This window comes from Callorhinchus milii, unplaced genomic scaffold, assembly GCF_018977255.1.
Source record: "Callorhinchus milii isolate IMCB2004 unplaced genomic scaffold, IMCB_Cmil_1.0 Scaffold16, whole genome shotgun sequence".
In the NCBI taxonomy this organism is placed as follows: Eukaryota; Metazoa; Chordata; class Chondrichthyes; order Chimaeriformes; family Callorhinchidae; genus Callorhinchus; species Callorhinchus milii.
The window spans coordinates 12,828,053-12,845,674 of record NW_024704757.1 but is presented as its reverse complement, the minus strand read 5'-3'; the positions used below and the strand labels follow the sequence as shown (position 1 = coordinate 12,845,674).

General features: G+C 40.8%; 2 protein-coding genes across 3 annotated transcripts in view; one reads left to right on the top strand and one right to left on the bottom strand.

Moving 5' to 3' along the window:
* The first annotated feature begins 4,265 nt into the window (after positions 1-4,265).
* On the top strand, positions 4,266-14,498 carry gprc5ba (G protein-coupled receptor, class C, group 5, member Ba). Its single transcript, XM_042341056.1, has 4 exons — positions 4,266-4,382; positions 10,075-11,103; positions 11,649-11,758; positions 13,486-14,498. The coding sequence occupies exons 2-4, from the start codon at positions 10,092-10,094 to the stop codon at positions 13,528-13,530; spliced, it is 1,167 nt and encodes a 388-aa protein (XP_042196990.1). The 5' UTR covers positions 4,266-4,382; positions 10,075-10,091; the 3' UTR covers positions 13,531-14,498.
* The window catches only part of iqck (IQ motif containing K), a 29,967-nt gene continuing 17,330 nt past the window's right edge, over positions 4,986-17,622 (bottom strand). The window contains exons 9-12 of one of the 2 annotated variants that reach the window (XM_042341057.1): positions 15,108-15,149; positions 13,434-13,521; positions 12,051-12,103; positions 4,986-5,291 (exon numbers count right to left, since the gene is read on the bottom strand). In XM_042341057.1, the coding sequence (XP_042196991.1) occupies positions 12,091-12,103; positions 13,434-13,521; positions 15,108-15,149 (143 nt within the window). In that variant the 3' untranslated portion in view covers positions 4,986-5,291; positions 12,051-12,090. The remainder of the gene's footprint in view (positions 5,292-12,050; positions 12,104-13,433; positions 13,522-15,107; positions 15,150-17,622) is intronic. The other variant, XM_042341058.1, reaches the window with a different exon arrangement.

The following is a 17,622-nucleotide window of genomic DNA, read 5'->3' as shown; positions in this document are numbered from 1 at the left end:
CAAAATAAAAGGTCAAACTGAGCTTGTTCAAGCTGTGTTGAAGGCCAGTGAACACGAATAAGTACAAACTTCCACAACTCAGAACTGGCTGTAACTCGATCAAATCTGGTACAGTTGAATGTCGGAGATGGTATTTGCTAGTGACCAACCTGAGGCATCTATGTCTGAATGATGTGATTAAAAGGGTATTATCACCACATTTGTGAACATAGGAGAGGGAGAACCTGGGAAGTTTCACAGCGCCATTAGCCCTAGAAATGACTATGCAACAAATCTGAGAGTGAAAGTTTTCTTTTATTGCACCTGAAGACCTTCCTCTTCGACCGTGCGTACAGTCACCTCCCTGGCATCGTGCTCCGCCACTGTCAAGTGCTCTGGGACATCTTTGTAGATAAACTTACAGCATGATGGTGGACTTCATGTATGCTATTATGTTGGATGCTTTTCATTTTCCACTGAGGAAGAGGCTGCAAATTGATAGCAGTCATTTATGTGGTAATCAAATACAGCTAAATGTCATTTGCATGCCATCATTTTAACCTTTCTACTGCCTTGGATAAATATAGAAACCACAAAGTGCATAATCCGCTGGGCAGCCTAATTTTAACAGTTAGCATTATGCAACGTATTGCTGGTTGTTCTAAAGGTAACCTATTGAAACAAAATTGAACACCAACAGTGCCGTCCATATTAGAGCCCAAATAAGCAGATGAGTAAATGTTTTCACATTGGAAATGTGGACTTTTGTTTTTTAATGCTAACAAGTCTACATCATGAAGGTAATTCAGATGCTCAGGAGGTACTGAGCGCTGATGTACACTGCACCGTAGAATGACCTGACACGGTGAAGGGTTTCACATTATGCGAGCTGACTTGGTGAGCTATAAACCAATTAGGGAAGATGGAGCCAGCCTCCAGAACCTTTCCTACTTTTCACATTCTTCCCCTGAGTGTTTGCAGGCTGTGCGACCACAGGTCAACACAATCAAGTCCAATCCTGTTCTCACCCAAGATCCACATTCCAAGGCAGGAACAGGAAACTCTCTGGCCTGGGATAACAACCTATTGGCCTGGTTGAGATGACCTCAGTGCAGACCTGCATTTGAATCTTCAACCCCCCCATAAGATGCTAATTTAGATCAGGTGGTGAATCAGCCACCAGGTGCCTCAAGACTTTAAATACGCTTCAAACCCTGGACCACCCACACCCCCACCCCCTCCCCACGCATCTCTGAGTAGACAGGGGCCAGTTGTTTGATGCAACCATCTCAGCAGAAAATCACCCAACAACACGACACAGAGGGACTAAAGCAGAATTTTTTTAATGTAATAATACAATAATCCTTGCATTTGATAAAGCACTGTATCACGTCGTTGCGGTGTCTCAAAGCAGTTCGCAGAACATATTCTGAAGCAGATTGACTGTGTATTTTGTGGGCGAAATGCAGGAGCCAATTATGCAAAGCAGTGTCCCGCAAACAGCCGTGGATTCAGATGATTTTATGTTATCATTTTATAAAACACATTCCATTTCAGCGACTGTCTGTGTGATTGATTAGTTGAGCACACTTACTATTAACGTGATAATACGAAAGCTGAACTCCTTGCCAATTCTATAATGTGATCTTATTAATTTATGGTACCACTGTACTTATACTCCTCCTAGTCATTAGTATTCATTTGCTCCAAAGGAAGAGAAAGAGTGAGCAAGAGAGAGAGCGAGATTCGGAAAAACTAAATTTAATCGTTTCATAAGAAAGGCCGGCGAAGCAGATTAATTAAACTATTTTAAACAAAATCTTACTATTCTTAACACCTTAAACTGGAACAATTTACAGGATATTTTGAGGAATAGATTGTACCATTTTAAAGTGGAAACGCCAGGGGGCGACCGTAATTAAAGCCCTGGACAGCTTGTAGAAGAAAGAGATATGAATACATGAAAGATTTTCGATCTGATGGAGTGGTAAGGTATTAAAAAATATAACATTAACAAACCATTAAAACGCTCTGGGAAAACACTCAGTTAACTCAGTCAACGAGCATTCTCAAACCCTCTGAGTGAACTGCTCATCACCTAGAAATGTGAGTTACTGGTTCAGGTTAAGATTAATAATTTCGAGTTGTGTCTATTATTGTTAATTGTCAATACAGTAATTTCCTGGACCTGTGCGAGGACTACACACTCTGAGAATGATAAAAAAAATAAACACTTTGGGATCTTCGTGATTTAATGCTCGTGTTTTCTAAGAGTGCTGTGTAGATAAATGAATGCATTCCTGTTTGGGAATGACAATTAAGTGTTAACAAAAAAATTTGCAGCAGTCGCTTTTTTAAAAAAAACAATACATTTTTGGGGAAAGCACTATTTTTCTGCAAAACTCCGCTTAACTTGTGCAATTTTTTTAATATATATATAAGCAAAAAAAAATTTAGGTTTAACTATTCCAATTGCACAAAGTAATTGGGTATAGGGGGTGGGGGGGGGGGGTTGCAAATCTGCAAATCTTTGAAGCAATTAAAAGAAAAACAAACAAAAGGCCGTTAATATCTCTTAGGAAACAGTTGGATGGAAACGTGTTGTCAATTAAACCCAAACAAATGGGCTTTTATTGCAAAAATAATGAATAAAAATAGTATTTGTGAAACATCCTACAGACTGTGCAAATATCCCTTCCTGGATTTTTTTTCCAAAAAAAAACGTTTTTTGTTTAATATGTGGGTGTATTTGGCGATTGTTTTCTCTTGGATTATAATTCGGGAGGCGATGGTGCAGGAACATTTATCATTTATCATTTCCACTTGGCAGTGAACTTGACATCAGAGGGGAAAGCAGTGAAATACTACATCAGCGACGAGAGGCAGTGGCTGGAACACAGCTGTACAGTGAGGGGTAGGGGAGTGGGGCACAGCTGTACAGGGAGGGGTAGGGGAGTGGGGCACAGCTGTACAGGGAGGGGTAGGGGAGTGGGGCACAGCTGTACAGGGAGGGGTAGAGGAGTGGGGCACAGCTGTACAGGGAGGGGTAGGGGAGTGGGGCACAGCTGTACAGGGAGGGGTAGGGGAGTGGGGCACAGCTGTACAGGGAGGGGTAGGGGAGTGGGGCACAGCTGTACAGGGAGGGGTAGGGGAGTGGGGCACAGCTGTACAGGGAGGGGTAGGGGAGTGGGGCACAGCTGTACAGGGAGGGGTAGGGGAGTGGGGCACAGCTGTACAGGGAGGGGTAGAGGAGTGGGGCACAGCTGTACAGGGAGGGGTAGGGGAGTGGGGCACAGCTGTACAGGGAGGGGTAGGGAGTGGGGCACAGCTGTACAGGGAGGGGTAGGGGAGTGGGGCACAGCTGTACAGGGAGGGGTAGGGGAGTGGGGCACAGCTGTACAGGGAGGGGTAGGGGAGTGGGGCACAGCTGTACAGGGAGGGGTAGGGGAGTGGGGCACAGCTGTACAGTGAGGGGTAGGGGAGTGGGGCACAGCTGTACAGTGAGGGGTAGGGGAGTGGGGCACAGCTGTACAGTGAGGGGTAGGGGAGTGGGGCACAGCTGTACAGGGAGGGGTAGGGGAGTGGGGCACAGCTGTACAGGGAGGGGTAGGGGAGTGGGGCACAGCTGTACAGGGAGGGGTAGGGGAGTGGGGCACAGCTGGAGAGGGGCTCTGTCTTCCCTACTTACAACAGCAATGGGGAGGGATTAGGACACAGTGATCACTGTGAGGTCCCAGTCCACTAACAACGTCTCAGCTCAGCTAAAGCCGGGGGGGGGGTATTGAGGGGGAGGGAGGGGGTATTGAGGGGGGAGGGAGGGGGGTGTTGAGGGGGGAGGGAGGGGGGTATTGAGGGGGGAGGGAGGGGGGTATTGAGGGGGGAGGGAGGGGGGTATTGAGGGGGAGGGAGGGGGGTATTGAGGGGGGAGGGAGGGGGGGGTTGAGGGGGGGGGTTGAGGGGGGGAGGGAGGGGGGGTATTGAGGGGGGAGGGAGGGGGGTATTGAGGGGGAGGGAGGGGGTATTGAGGGGGAGGGGGGGTATTGAGGGGAGGAGGGAGGGGTATTGAGGGGGGAGGGAGGGGGGGGGTTGACCCTGGTTTGGTTTGGTTTGGTTCACAGGGGAACAAATAGATCAGAGAGAGAGCGAGAGAGAGACTCACTGCGAGCGAGTGAGTGAGTGGCGTAAAGCGCAGTCGCTTTAAGAACCAGAGAGAAAAAAAAAGGGGAGAGAGGAGGAGGAGGAGGAGAGGAAAAGGAGGAGAAAAAGGAGAGGAGGAGAGAGAGAGAGAGAGAGGAGAGAGAGAGAGGAGAGATCTCAGCCACTGCACAAACTGTGCCATTGCGTGAAGCAGCTGAACCCCACGCAGTGTCGCCCTTCCTCCCGAGGTGTATTCCCTTTGGCCGGTAAGCTCACACTCCTAACCTTTGCCATGTTTCTGTTGGAATGGATTAAGAGTAATTTAACACAAAAAAAAACCAGTAGCCTCTCCTCTCCTCTCTCTCTCCTCCCCCCCCCCCCCCCCCCCTGTGTGTAACTGGCTATCTATCTATCTATTAAACCACAGATTGCAAGTTTTCCTGCAATTATTGCTTTTGCTTTTCTGCAATTCTTGCTTTTGTTTTGCAAAAAAAAACACGTGTGTGTGTGTGTGTTTTTTAAAAAAAAGAAAAACTGGCCAAGCAATTGGAAAGGTGTGTTGGGGGATTGCTTTCCATCCATCTATCCCCCCCCCCACCCACACACACACACACACCCTCGTCTTTCTTCTAAAAAAAATACTCCTTTTTTAAAAAATACTGATTTGTTTTAAAATCAAGCAGTGAAATGGATGATAAAATAACCGATGTGTGTATATATATTGCAGGGGATTTAGTTAACATACATAGTTAACATATATACATTGCAGGGGATTTAGTTAACACATATAGTTAACATATATATATGTATATATATTGCAGGGGATTTAGTTAACATATATAGTTTATATATGTATATATATTGCAGGGGATTTAGTTAACATATATAGTGTATATATGTATATATATTGCAGGGGATTTAGTTAACATACATAGTTAACACATATATATATATGTAAAAGACTGGACGGACACGTTAGCTGTTGGTATTGTTTTTAAATCACACAGAGGTTTGTGCTGACATTGGTAACTCGCCTTTGCACGACTGAAGAACGTCGTTAAGCAAAAAAAAAACACCCAAACGAGAACCCCTTTACATTACTCAATCCCCGGTCGTGCTATTCGGAGGCGTCGAACCATCTCCAAATGGCGCACACAGTCCCTCTCGTGTGAAATCTGCGAACAAAACCAAAGCACAATGCGAATGGCAATCAATTGCATTTTCACCGATACAGTTGGGGGACTGCAAAGGAGGGAAGGAAACGTGTCCCTTGTGTGTGTGTGTGTGTGTCTGTGTCTGTGTGTAACTCAAATCAATAGCCCTCAAGTGTTGTGCTGCCATTGCACAGCTTCCAACCCACCTTCTGCACATCGTAGAGAGAGGCAATCAATCCTCTTAAATTTAAATTAAGGTCAAACTGAGAGCAACACTCTGATTCATCATCTGTACACACACACACATATATATATATATATATATATAAAATCCGGTGCAAATTCCATGTCTTGGTTGTCTGGTCCAGGAATCAGTGGGAATGCACTGTGTGCTGTGGATGTCACGTTAAGGTGATGGCAGTTGTTGAGATGTTTGGCTCAGGCTCTCAGCTGTTCGATGCTAATTTTACACACCCAGAGACGGTTTAGTTTGGGAGTGACATTGTCCGGATGATGCTTCGCTGTGATCATTCCCTTCAAAGGAATTATGTTCCAATCGGTTTCTCGGGATGAAATATTGCCAGAGACCCCACCACCACCCCCACAGCACGATAGATGTTCATTGCAACGTGTTTCCACCCCCCAGGGATATATTATACATATATAATTTTCTTTGATGGGTATATATATATATATATTTGTGGCCCTTTCAAAGAAAATTACATCAAGAAATACTCACACTCCCCTTCGCTTAAAACCTGTTTGTGTCAATGCAGCGAATGCAGAATAATTGAGGCGAAATTCTGCCAATTGTTTTATTGTACCATAGTAAATAGAATACATTTAAGGCTGTGTGATCCAGCAGGGCTATCTGTTCACCTTTTGGCCCTGGTTTGATTCGAAACTCGCCCCCAGCTGCTAAATACCAGGGTACCAGCAAACTGAGTGCCCCCCACCCCCAGCTCCATGTGGGCGATGATCCTAATTTGACACTAATTGGCACAGTCTGATAGAGCTCATGAGGATGATGTGAATGGGAAATGCAAATGCTGAATCAGTGCAGTCGGGGTGGTCTTTTGAGCATCGGCTGCTTTCCTTTCCCTTCTTGGATGCCAAGGAGTTTAACCCCTACCATCTAACGTGAATGTATTCCACTGTGTGCCATTGGCTGCCGCGTTTCGCCCACAAAACATAGTCAACTCACTTTACCGCATATTCTGCGAAGCGCTTTGCGACGTCTCGAAGACGTGCTAAGGCGCTATATCAAATGCAAGGATTATTATTATTCGTTGGATGTAAAACGTGCGGAAATTCTGTGATTTCCGGCACTGAGTCACCAACAACAACCTGCATTTATATAGCGCCCTCCAAGCAGGGAATCTTCACCTATCAGTTAAAAATAATACATAGGTGGGGGGCGGAGGGAGGAGGAAAGAGCAGAAAGGAACAATGATTATTCTGCGACTAATAGAAATTATTTCCATTAATGAGGCCATTTATGATCTTGAGTCAACTTTGCATGCGTACACACACTAGAACTGTTGAAAAGATAGTTTAATGATTGAATTTACAATCAAAGTGCTGAATTCTGATACATGGTGTTTACTGTTGGGCAAACACCAGCACAAATATTTGCCCTATTTTCCAAAGAGATTATCTTTTTAATGTTGGGTTTAAGTAGTAGTAGTAGTTGTTGAAAATGGCTTTATGTAACTACCCAACCAGCCAACCACAGTAGAACTGTACAATAGGAGATAATTGCCTTACATTAAGTATTCAATTCTAAGATACCCCTTGTTTTAACAAAGAGCTTGGCTTTGAGACCCAAGACACAGATGCAGGTAAGTATGTTGTTTTGCATATATTTCATGCAATGTTTGTGAGAGGCTGCTATTTATTAACTGTAGAAATTGGTACACATGATATGTTAATTATAGTCATCCAGCTTTAGTGCCTTCTTATGTTACTGGAGAAGCTTTTGTGTTGCTCATGTTCCTAAAACAGCCTATTCCTTTTTGAACTATTGAAAACGAGACAAAACCAAATCAGCGCATTTAAGTATTCAGCCTTTGAAACTTGCTTATTGAAAATGGTTATGTAACTACCAATGTCTTCAATCTGACGTGGGTAATGATGGGTTCAAGTCAGTAAGGTAAACCTTGTTAACTTTGGGGACAGTTTTTGTGTAAACACCTGATTTTCCTCCCAATGATCTATTTTCTACTTGTGCAGTTACACTGTAACTGCAGCCCTCTAGTAATTCATCCAAGTTGCTCATTCTTATGTATGAGCCCGAACAGTGCCTGCAAATAATTTGACTCCATATACATTCACATTCTGTCAGGAGAACATGAGCTGACATGAGTGAGGAACGGGGGATAGCTAACATGAGTGGGAACTTTGACTAATACGTTACCCAAATCCCCCAGCCTAGAGATAGATGATTTAAACCTTAGTGCAAATATGCAACGTGTCCTGGTGAAGTCTGTTAATAAGAATTGAAGTGGAAGCTTCCCAGGATGCGTGGTTCCACACAGCCCACTCAGATCATTTACCAACTGTGGTTGGCAGGGCTGTTGAAGTGGGTGAATCCCAAGGTGGATTTTTGCATTGCTTTTTGAGAAATACTTTGGCTAAATAATTTCTCTCTTAGTGTGCAGTATGAAGACCATTAAGATGGTATCCGACGTGAAGGGAAGCTATATAAATACAAGTTGTTGTATGCAGACCATTTAACACTTTAACTGAAAACTAACTAGCTGCCACAATTATTACTGGGATGTTTGAAATTGCACATCGAACATCTCCAATGTAATTACTTTAATTCTTCATTCTAAATGGCTTCGTTAGTTTTAAATGGCATCGCAGGAGGCCCCTCTCCACTTCTGGTCAACTGTCACTAATTTATGCAGAATGAAAGTGCTGAAAGGCAAATGGCTTCCTCTGCAGTGCAGGAAACAATTCCTTTCATTGTTTGGACTAATGCTGTGCGTGTGTGAAATGGAAACACTAACACTGTGTTTAGGTTACCAGGTTGTGGACGACAGCAGGAATGCTGTCAGCAACACATTGAAAAAGTAATAGAGGGAGCAATGCATTTGATGTTGGCCCACATGCTGCCCTTATTGATTTTTATGCAGCCACGTACATGCAGCACATCCTGACACATGAATTTTGACTTGCAGTTTGTGAAGGGCAATTTGTGAAGGGCAGTTTGAGATTATCCTTGGAGTGTGATGGGAGTCTATCTTAGCTGAGTTGGCTCCAAGGTGACATGCCTGGCAATGGGAGATCAGAATTGAATCCTCTGTGGCCTTCTCAGTAGTCTGATAACTGAGCTGGGCAGGTCAAGGTACACCAGGTTAATGATGAACCAGCTATCCAGCCTGGCTGGTTGGCACTTGCTACTTGGAGGGGCAGACAGATCAGTAACAAGAGGTCTGGGATTCTTCTTCTCCACACCTCATGTAAGCCTTCAAACTATTGCCCTAATGGGATGGATGGTCTTAGCTGGAAAAGCAGCAGGAAACTTACTTGTATTTCGATCACACGATCTACAGTCAATTCACTTTATAGTATATTCTGTGAAGAACTTTAAGACGTCTCAAAGACATGATAAGGCGCTATATCAAATACAAGGATTATTTCTGCAGAGAGTAAGTATTGTGGTTTTAGCCTAATCTATAATTGGGAATCCCGAAGTCTCTGCTCTTGGCAACCTGCACATAATTCTCTGGGATTGGATTAGAGCTGGATCATTCTCTGGAGGGAAGAGTATTCACTTCTTATTGTGAACTGTATCTACGTGGAGATCTCAATAGTTTGGTTTGGAGACTCTTAAGCACAGGAATGGGTTTCTGCATGTGTCACACACATGTGGCTGAATGAATAAAACTAGCAGCGCAGAAGTGGCCTCTGGCTCTTTTATTTTGCAGAAGTGGCAAATGTACCTGTGCGATATTGGCAATATTACTGTGCATGTAAAAATTGGTTCGACCACAGAACTGGCACAAATGCAATGGCATCTGATGTCAACAATTCTACTTTTACATCACTCTCACTGCCTCCAGAGAGAGAGAGAGAGAAAGCTAAACACAGAACAAGTGTGAAGCAAGCTGCAGGAAATATGTCATCAGATCAGTGAGTTGGCAGGTACGCAACAAGGCTCAGTATTAGAGTATTATAAATTCTATCCTTTTTGATCAATGGGTTTCATTCATTCACAAACTTTATCTTATAATGCACTTTTTTTTCTGCATGCAACTCCCAAATAGGTTGACTCCCTGATCCTACTTGGTTCTGTTGATGTTTATTTTCTTCAAATAAAATGCTAAATAAAACGTATGTCCGATTGAAGGTTCCTACCTTTAATTTTTGTATAATATCCCTATTATCTTTGCTATTGCTCTCAAACTCCCAAACTGATGCTTCACATTGAACAATAGAGACAATGGCCTTTAAAATTGGACATATTAACCTCCTCAACTTCATATATTAACTTGCTTCAATGCATGAATTATTTTGCTTAAATAAATTGCATTCCAATCAAATGAAAGCAAGTGAGGCATTATTCCAGTGAGCATTATTCAGAAAATCTTTTGTCCTAATGTTGTTTGTTCACTATAATCCAAGCATCCATGTAATGACAATGTGGTCAAGTACAGCTTTTACCAATCTTTTCACAAATAAGTCAAGTTTTGTCTATTGCAGCCCAGGTCAACGTTTGCAGCTTTCATCAAATGATAAAAGATGACTGTTCGGAAACTCTGCTGATTTTTTTTTTTGCCCCCACTTTCCTTTCTAGCTTTTATTTGGCCAAAAATGAAAACTCTTTCAGCTGCTTCATTCCTTCTCCTCTCAATGATTAATTATGGATCTTCTCAGAACACAAGCAACCCTATTTCAGACAGAGGGTGTGGATTGAAGCTTCTGCCACACTACCTGAATTTGTGCAGCCTGGACGTAATCTGGGGAATCGTTGTGGAGGCGGTGGCAGGCGCAGGAGTGCTGACTGCATTCTTACTGATGCTGATTCTGCTGGTGAAATTACCGTTCATTAAAGACAAAGACAAGAAAAGTCCTCTTGGGATCCAGTTTCTGTTTCTGTTCGGCACCCTGGGATTGTTTGGACTGTCGTTTGCATTTATCATCCCAGAAGATGAAAAAACGTGTCCCACAAGAAGATTTTTATGGGGAGTCCTATTCTCTCTCTGTTTTTCCTGCTTGCTTGCGCAGGCGTGGAGGTTGCGACGGCTGGCTCAACATGGCAAAGGCCCATCTGGATGGCTGTTGGCTGGCATTGCAGTCTGTCTCATGCTGGTTCAAGTTATAATTGCAGTGGAATGGTTGATCCTAACTATCGTTCGAGAACAAAAGTCGGCTTGCAAATATGAGCAGATGGACTTTGTGATGGCACTGATTTACGTTATGTTCCTGATGGCTGTAACCTTTCTGCTTTCGCTCTTTACCTTGTGTGGAAAGTTCAAGAAATGGAAGAAGAACGGAACCTGCATTATTGTGACCATGTTTTTCTCCATCTTGATCTGGGTTGCGTGGATTGCCATGTACCTCTATGGCAATGTGGAACTGAACAAAAGGCCACTGTGGGATGATCCTGCACTCTCCATCGCACTGGTTTCTAATGGCTGGGTGTTCCTTATTTTTCATGCAATTCCAGAGGTCCATTGCTCAGTCGTCCCATCAAAACAAAACACACCCGATTACTTTGACGCAGTCCAGCCTAGAATCCGTGAGACTAATTTTGAAGAAGAATTGCAACTTCCACGTAGTTACATGGAAAATAAGGCTTTTTCTCTGGATGAATCTGCGGCAGGTGAGACTTTATTTGCTATTGAACCTCTCTGTATCTTACTGGGGGATTATTCTTTCAGTACTTTCAGGGAATCTATGTTCCCTTCTCCTCAATCCCTTGCTACCCAATAAGTACTGGGAAGCAGAATGTAATGTGTATATGTGTAAAAAATATTCTATATGTACATATGTATGTGTGTTGGTCATAAGCAAAAAATTGTTGTATGTAGCCAAGAGTGGAAACACTTAAGAAAAGTAAACCATAAAATTAAGTCTAAATAGAACTTTAAAAAATAATCAATAACTAACCAGGTTGAGACACTTATCACAAACTATTCTCCCTCGGAAGGTTAATGATCTACAGTTATTTGTTAACCAGCAAAAGATTTAAAGTGTTTTTAATTTATTTTCAGCTTAAACCAGCTGTATATAGCTCTTGCTGATCCCAGGTGCCTAAAGCAAGACTGATTTCATTGAAGTGCATGTGCAGAACAATGAGTTGCTGCAATATTCAGCTTTTTCTCTCAATGTTAAATGTGCAAACTTGAAATATTTTCTTTCTCATAGGCTATAAATCTGGCTTTCGGAATGGGAGTATGGGACCTCGACCTAACATTCAGCTTCGAAGCAACGTCTACCAACCCACTGAGATGGCAGTGGTACTTAATGGTGGAAATGTAAGTTAAATAAAATCAATCTAGTTAAACTTCTGACTTTCCTACCTCCCCAACTTTTTCATCTTTTAATTTTATGCATTGATATAAGGTATTCAGTATCCCAAGTACCAACATAAAAAATGCGCAAATTCGTAAGGACTGTTTTGAGATATTTTAACCGCAATCTAGAACTCATTTTGTTAAATCACAGATTCACAATTTTTGGATACTTCTGAATTACAGCCCTGTCAACAGACAAATTTAGTGAAATGGTAGCTTTCCTTAAACATCTCATCAAAACAGGTGAACTGACCTGAAACCCGTCGATTGTATTCAGGTGGCAGCTCCAAGACTCAAATTTGCAGACTGTGGATTGTGAAGAGAAACAACTTACCGTTGTACGTTTTAGGTGCTGTTTGTGATCATTGTTACAAAATGCTGAATGAAATACAGCCAATTGAGCACAGTACAACCCTCATAAAACTCACTGAGTGGAATATTTAATATTTATTTCAGCATGAACATATCTCAATAGTTCTTCCAGTGTGTACTGTATTTGAGGGACTTGTTTAGCATATTTGCCCAACAGCTAAAGTAATTGTTGATAATTAAAATAGTACTCTTTAATACAAAATTACAGTAACTGCACAAAAGTTGGCCATTTGGATTATTGTGTCTGTGCCATTATTGAACGTATTTATAAATCACCTTTTTCCATATTATTCCCTTTTTTTATTCTCCCCAAAACACAAAGTTTTACTGATCAGCTGCTTATCCTGTTCTCTTTAGAGCATGACTCTATTGATCCAGCTTCAATACCACTTGTGTTAATGAATTGCAAACTCTTAACAGCCCTCTGAGATTAGAAATTCCTCCTAACCTCTCCTCTCATCTTTCTGCTATCAATCCCGAGGCTGTGCTCCCCAGTTACTGATTTCCCCAACAAAAGGGAATAGTTTCCCTATCTACTCTGTCCTGCCTGTTCAGTACCTTAAAACACCTATACCAATCTTTCCAATCTTTTCTGTTGTAAAACAGAGAGGAAGGCTAAAAACAATTTAGCCTTCCACTCTTCATACCTATACTCTCTTATCCAGTGTCATCCCAATGAATGTGCACTCTCTATGATGTGTGCTGCACCCCTCTCAATCTCCGACATCTTCCTGTAATGGGAGTCCAAAATTGAACAATATTCCAACTGCCCTTTAATCTATTTAATTGTATAATTATGATATCTATATAGTTGCGTATATAATTCCACCATAATTTCCAACCCTACTTTTATATTCAATACTTGGTTTCATAACTCCCCATTCACCTCTTTAATTTTTTTAACCTGCTGTCCCACTGCTAGTGATTTTATATATTTGTACCCCCAGATCCCTTTACTCCTCTACTCCATTGAGTGTTTTACCCTCCAGCTATTCTTCCATTCCTTAGTCCCTCCCTCTCCCCCTGGCTCGGGGTCAGACTCAGCCAGTTTAGAGCTCCAGGACGCTACCCAGCATGAAGGGAGCTACATAAATGCAAGTTGCTGTGTTTCCTTAAATGCATCACCTCTCATCTATTAAACTGCATCTACCACTTATCTGACCATTTTTCTATTCTATCAATGTCCCCTTGAAGTTTTATACCATTGTTCTCCCAAGTTGTCAATCCTAAACCAAAAATTACTGCGAAGAATTGCAGCACTTACCAAAAATCTAACTTCAGGCTTAGTTTGTCATCTGCTTTCATTTCTTTTTCAGATTCCATCCGCTCCTCCAGGTTACCCAGGAAGACACCTATGGTAAAAGCTAAACAGATGAGTCACAAGCCAATTCCAGCAATTCACTGATCCAGTGGCTCCTTGGACAAAAATCAATGCAAATGATTTAGCAAATGGCAGTGAAACAAACCGGAGATGTATGAAGCCCAATTATTCTTAAGCTGATAGAATTTTTATAGATGTGTATATACAGAATATAGTGTCGCTTGTAGGATGTACATATAAAAGTTTTAAAGTTAGAAATTTATTGTTCTGGCAATGCTTTCACCTACCTATGGCATCCTTTATGGCTCCAGAGCATTTCTATGCTTGTGTACATACTGGGATTACATTATACTGAGTTAATAAATTGTGGAAATGTGACTTTCAATAGTGCTTATTTCTGTAAAATCAACATTTACTGGATATTACATTAAACTCCCTGGAGGAGATGGGAAAATTTGTTTATCCTTGTAAATGTGTTTTGCAGAGTCAGTAATGTCTGTAATTAGTGCCGAGGATAAGTTGTAACTGTGGGGTGACTTTAGTCATTTAGATTTTTGTTTGGAGGCATTCTGTGTTAGCTAATCAATAAAATGGCATAAAAGTTAAATTGATGCAGCAAACCACTGTTTACGTGTTCATTAGAAACGTGACTAACAGTAATTTTGCTATGAAGATTCAGTCTGTGGTGCATGTGTACTGTACACTGAAAGCAAGTGAGATTATAAAAGTTTTAATAATTAAAACACCAGTATGCTTTGTATGCAAGAAGTTTTGTTTAATGCTAGTATTTGTAGTCAAAATAATAGATTGCCACTGAGGTGTAGATTTTGAAGCTTGTACAAAACGATCCCAATTTACCCTCTGTATCTACCTTTTTAAGAATCTTTAACTTATTTGGCTTATTTACTTTTTGTAAAAAGTCAAAATGCCAAAAACTTTAGTTCCATTTTTGCTGATCATTTCTCTGCCATGTAATACTGTAAATAAAAATAATGTGTCTATTTAAAATCACACCGTTTGTATTCCTGTGGTTTCAAAAATCTTGCTCAGAAGCACAAAGCTCTGGCACAGCTTTGTAGATATGATTCTCAAACTAAGTGCTTTTTGTAGGTTGCTCTGTGACTTTATGCTTCAACAAATGACATTTTAGCATAATGTCAGCTTTTATTTATAACTAAGGACTCCCGCTTCATCATTTGATGAGTCTGATTTTAAATAAAGACTCATCTATTTATTGAATATTGTGCTTTTTCTAAAATTGAGAAATTCCATGAAAATGGTTGCATACAAGCATCGTATTTTTACAAGAGTACTAATACTCAAGACAATCAGTATATACAAACTAGACGTGTGTATGAAATGCCCAGTGACCGAATGTAAAGCATGTGCAAAAATGTTTTATTTTCAAAATGCTGTTCAAATAAATAAAAACTATTACTATTTACATACAATGAGTGAAATCTGATGTTTGAATCCCACTGCACATTTTATTCTGCATTACAGTATTTTAGAGTACAAATAGCTAATATATTCTTGATTAGTGCATACAACACCTAAAATTACTATTTTAAAGTACATTGTGTTGCTTTTAAAACTATTAGTCAGCAGAGCTTTCACCTGTGAATTCTTCAGGTGTATCTGTTTCCATGTCCACTCCCACTACAATAAAAACACAAATAGATCAAGGATTAGTAGAAGTGGAGTCCTGTAGCTCAGTGGTTAGAGCACTCGCCTTGCAAGCGAGACACCTGGGTTCAATTCCCGGCAGGGCGAAACCTTGGGCAAGTTTCCTTATTCCACACAGAGCCTAATAATAATCCCTCCAAAACAAAACAATAATAAATTGGTCATTTTCAATCCACAATTGTTTGTGGGACACTGCTGTGTGCAATTGGCTGCCGCGTTTTCACCCACAAATATACGATCAATTCACTTTACAGTCTATTCTGTGAAGCGCTTTGAGACATCGAGAAGACGTGAAAAGCACTATATCAAATGCAAGGATTATTATTTTATTATTAAGACAGACTGGTACAAATTATTGGATTTGTATAGGAATTCAATGTTCAAATAGATGTGGGGAGAAATTCCACCTCAGTTTATATTTATTTTAGTAACATAGCATTTCATCTCACAACATCCAGAATATTGCAAATTCTTAAATACAGCCTTAATTTTAATAAATTCTTTTAAGAGCTACAATAAACCAACTTCAAAGTTAAGACTGAATTCAACAATTTACCAAATTCTGGACTCTCTAAAGTGCTACATTAATATGAGCGAGTCTAGATCCAAGTGAAATCAGGTATTTAGGAACCCATGTGATAACCTGCACTCAGAAGGATAAACACTTATAAACAGATGGACCTATGACTGTTTAAATCCAATTAAAAAAAAATTCCCAGCAGCTATTTAGTAATGCAGGACTAAAACTGTCAAAACAATAGGTCACTTGTCCAGTTGTGTCCAGAATTTCATTTTCACTTAAGGACCTCAACATAATACACATATACACCAACTACTGAATTGATGAACTCGTATTTTTAACAGTGCTGTAAGCAGGAAATATTTCATTATTTGAACGTGATATAAAAATAGGTTGTCTTTGTCAGTGAGGGATCACTACCATATTATTCATTAAAACACCCTGCACTGCACAGGCAAATATCTTCAATTTCAGTTTTTTTATGGGTTTAATAACTCCTTCTTCCAGCTGTCTTCTAAATAGAATCTGAAGTGATGTATTCGGCCCATGGGAAGAGTGTTGTGAGTGGGAAATTGTATCCTCTTGGAATGGAACAACGATAGACAAACAAGGAATTATTACATAACTTCTTAGCATATCAAACCCTATTAATAGCGCAAAGTCTGGAATGTCTATCAACAAATCCTAGAACATAATGTTTTATTTTTAACAGACTTAATCTTTTGATGAGGAATCATGCTGTATTCTATATTCAACTTATCTGCCACACTAGTTCCATATAAACATGTATCATTCATATTTTATCTTTGCACCGTCATGTAGCTGTACTGTAATAATACATGTTCACTGTGTATTAACTACTGTATTCTCAAGCTTCAGTTTGTGAACAGAACTGACATTTCAAATTTTCATGTGTAGTTAATTTCAGAAAGAAGTTCTCAATCCTACTGTCCTTTCAGAATATATTTTACATATCATAGCGTATTGGATCCCCCTCCTAATAGTCATACGACAAATTAAAATGTAAATGTTTAATATAAATGGTAGATATTAGATGCAAAACATTTAAAATGTTGCTAGATTCACCAGAATTTGCTTAAGTTTAAAAGTGTTTTTGTAATCTTAGCCTTGTGGTAGGAAGATTGTGTCTTGATTGACATTGACATTTGTAGTTAGGTTTCCCTTGGGCTGTGTGTCTGGCAATCTCAGCAGAAATGTGAGGTAGGCAGAAGAACATTCTTTCTTGAATCATTCTAGTGTGTCATCTTGTGGATAAACAGTGGCAATGATGATGTTTATGGGGATGCTATCAGGCTTATATATTGACTAAAGAATATACCTTAAGCTTGAATTAGCAAAATGGGGGGAGTTGCTGGGGAGATGTAGAACCCTCACTAAAAATACAGAAGTTGGGTGAGGTAAGGGTATGGAAGCTTTTGAAGGTCATGTCCTAACTAAACCTGGAGCCAGTGGTGCCTGACTAACGGAGAGTGGTGCGGGAGAGAATGAATGCTGTGGCGCTCTGGATGATCTGATGTTTGTGGAGTTGGGAAGGCCAGTGAATAAAGTTGAGGAGAAATGGTCTAGAGGTGACAGAGACTTGGATGAGGGCTTAAAGGAGAGATGAAAGGCAAACAAAAAAACGACATTTTTCGCTAGTTCCATAAGCTGGAATGAGCAGCCAGGTTGATACAGTCAGATCCGGAGAGCGGAAGCACTGGCGGGAGCCAAGCAGGATGGCTTCAATTTTATTGTTAATTAGATGAAGGAAATTAAGGCTCATCAGGACTTGATATCTGACTGGCAGCCTGTCTGAACAGCAGCGGTTTTGGACTCCAGGATTGAGGCAGAGAGGCTTGTAAGGCGTCATTCACATACTTTGGAAATGGACTGCATTCCTGCAGATAATGTCACAAAGAGTGAGCA

Coding starts and splice junctions, on each gene's coding strand:
- gprc5ba (XM_042341056.1), top strand. CDS start 10,092: ATGAAAACTCTTTCAGCTGCTTCATTCCTTCTCCTCTCAATGATTAAT. Junction 11,104..11,648: donor TCTGGATGAATCTGCGGCAG/GTGAGACTTTAT, acceptor TCTTTCTCATAG/GCTATAAATCTGGCTTTCGG. Junction 11,759..13,485: donor TGGTACTTAATGGTGGAAAT/GTAAGTTAAATA, acceptor TTTCTTTTTCAG/ATTCCATCCGCTCCTCCAGG.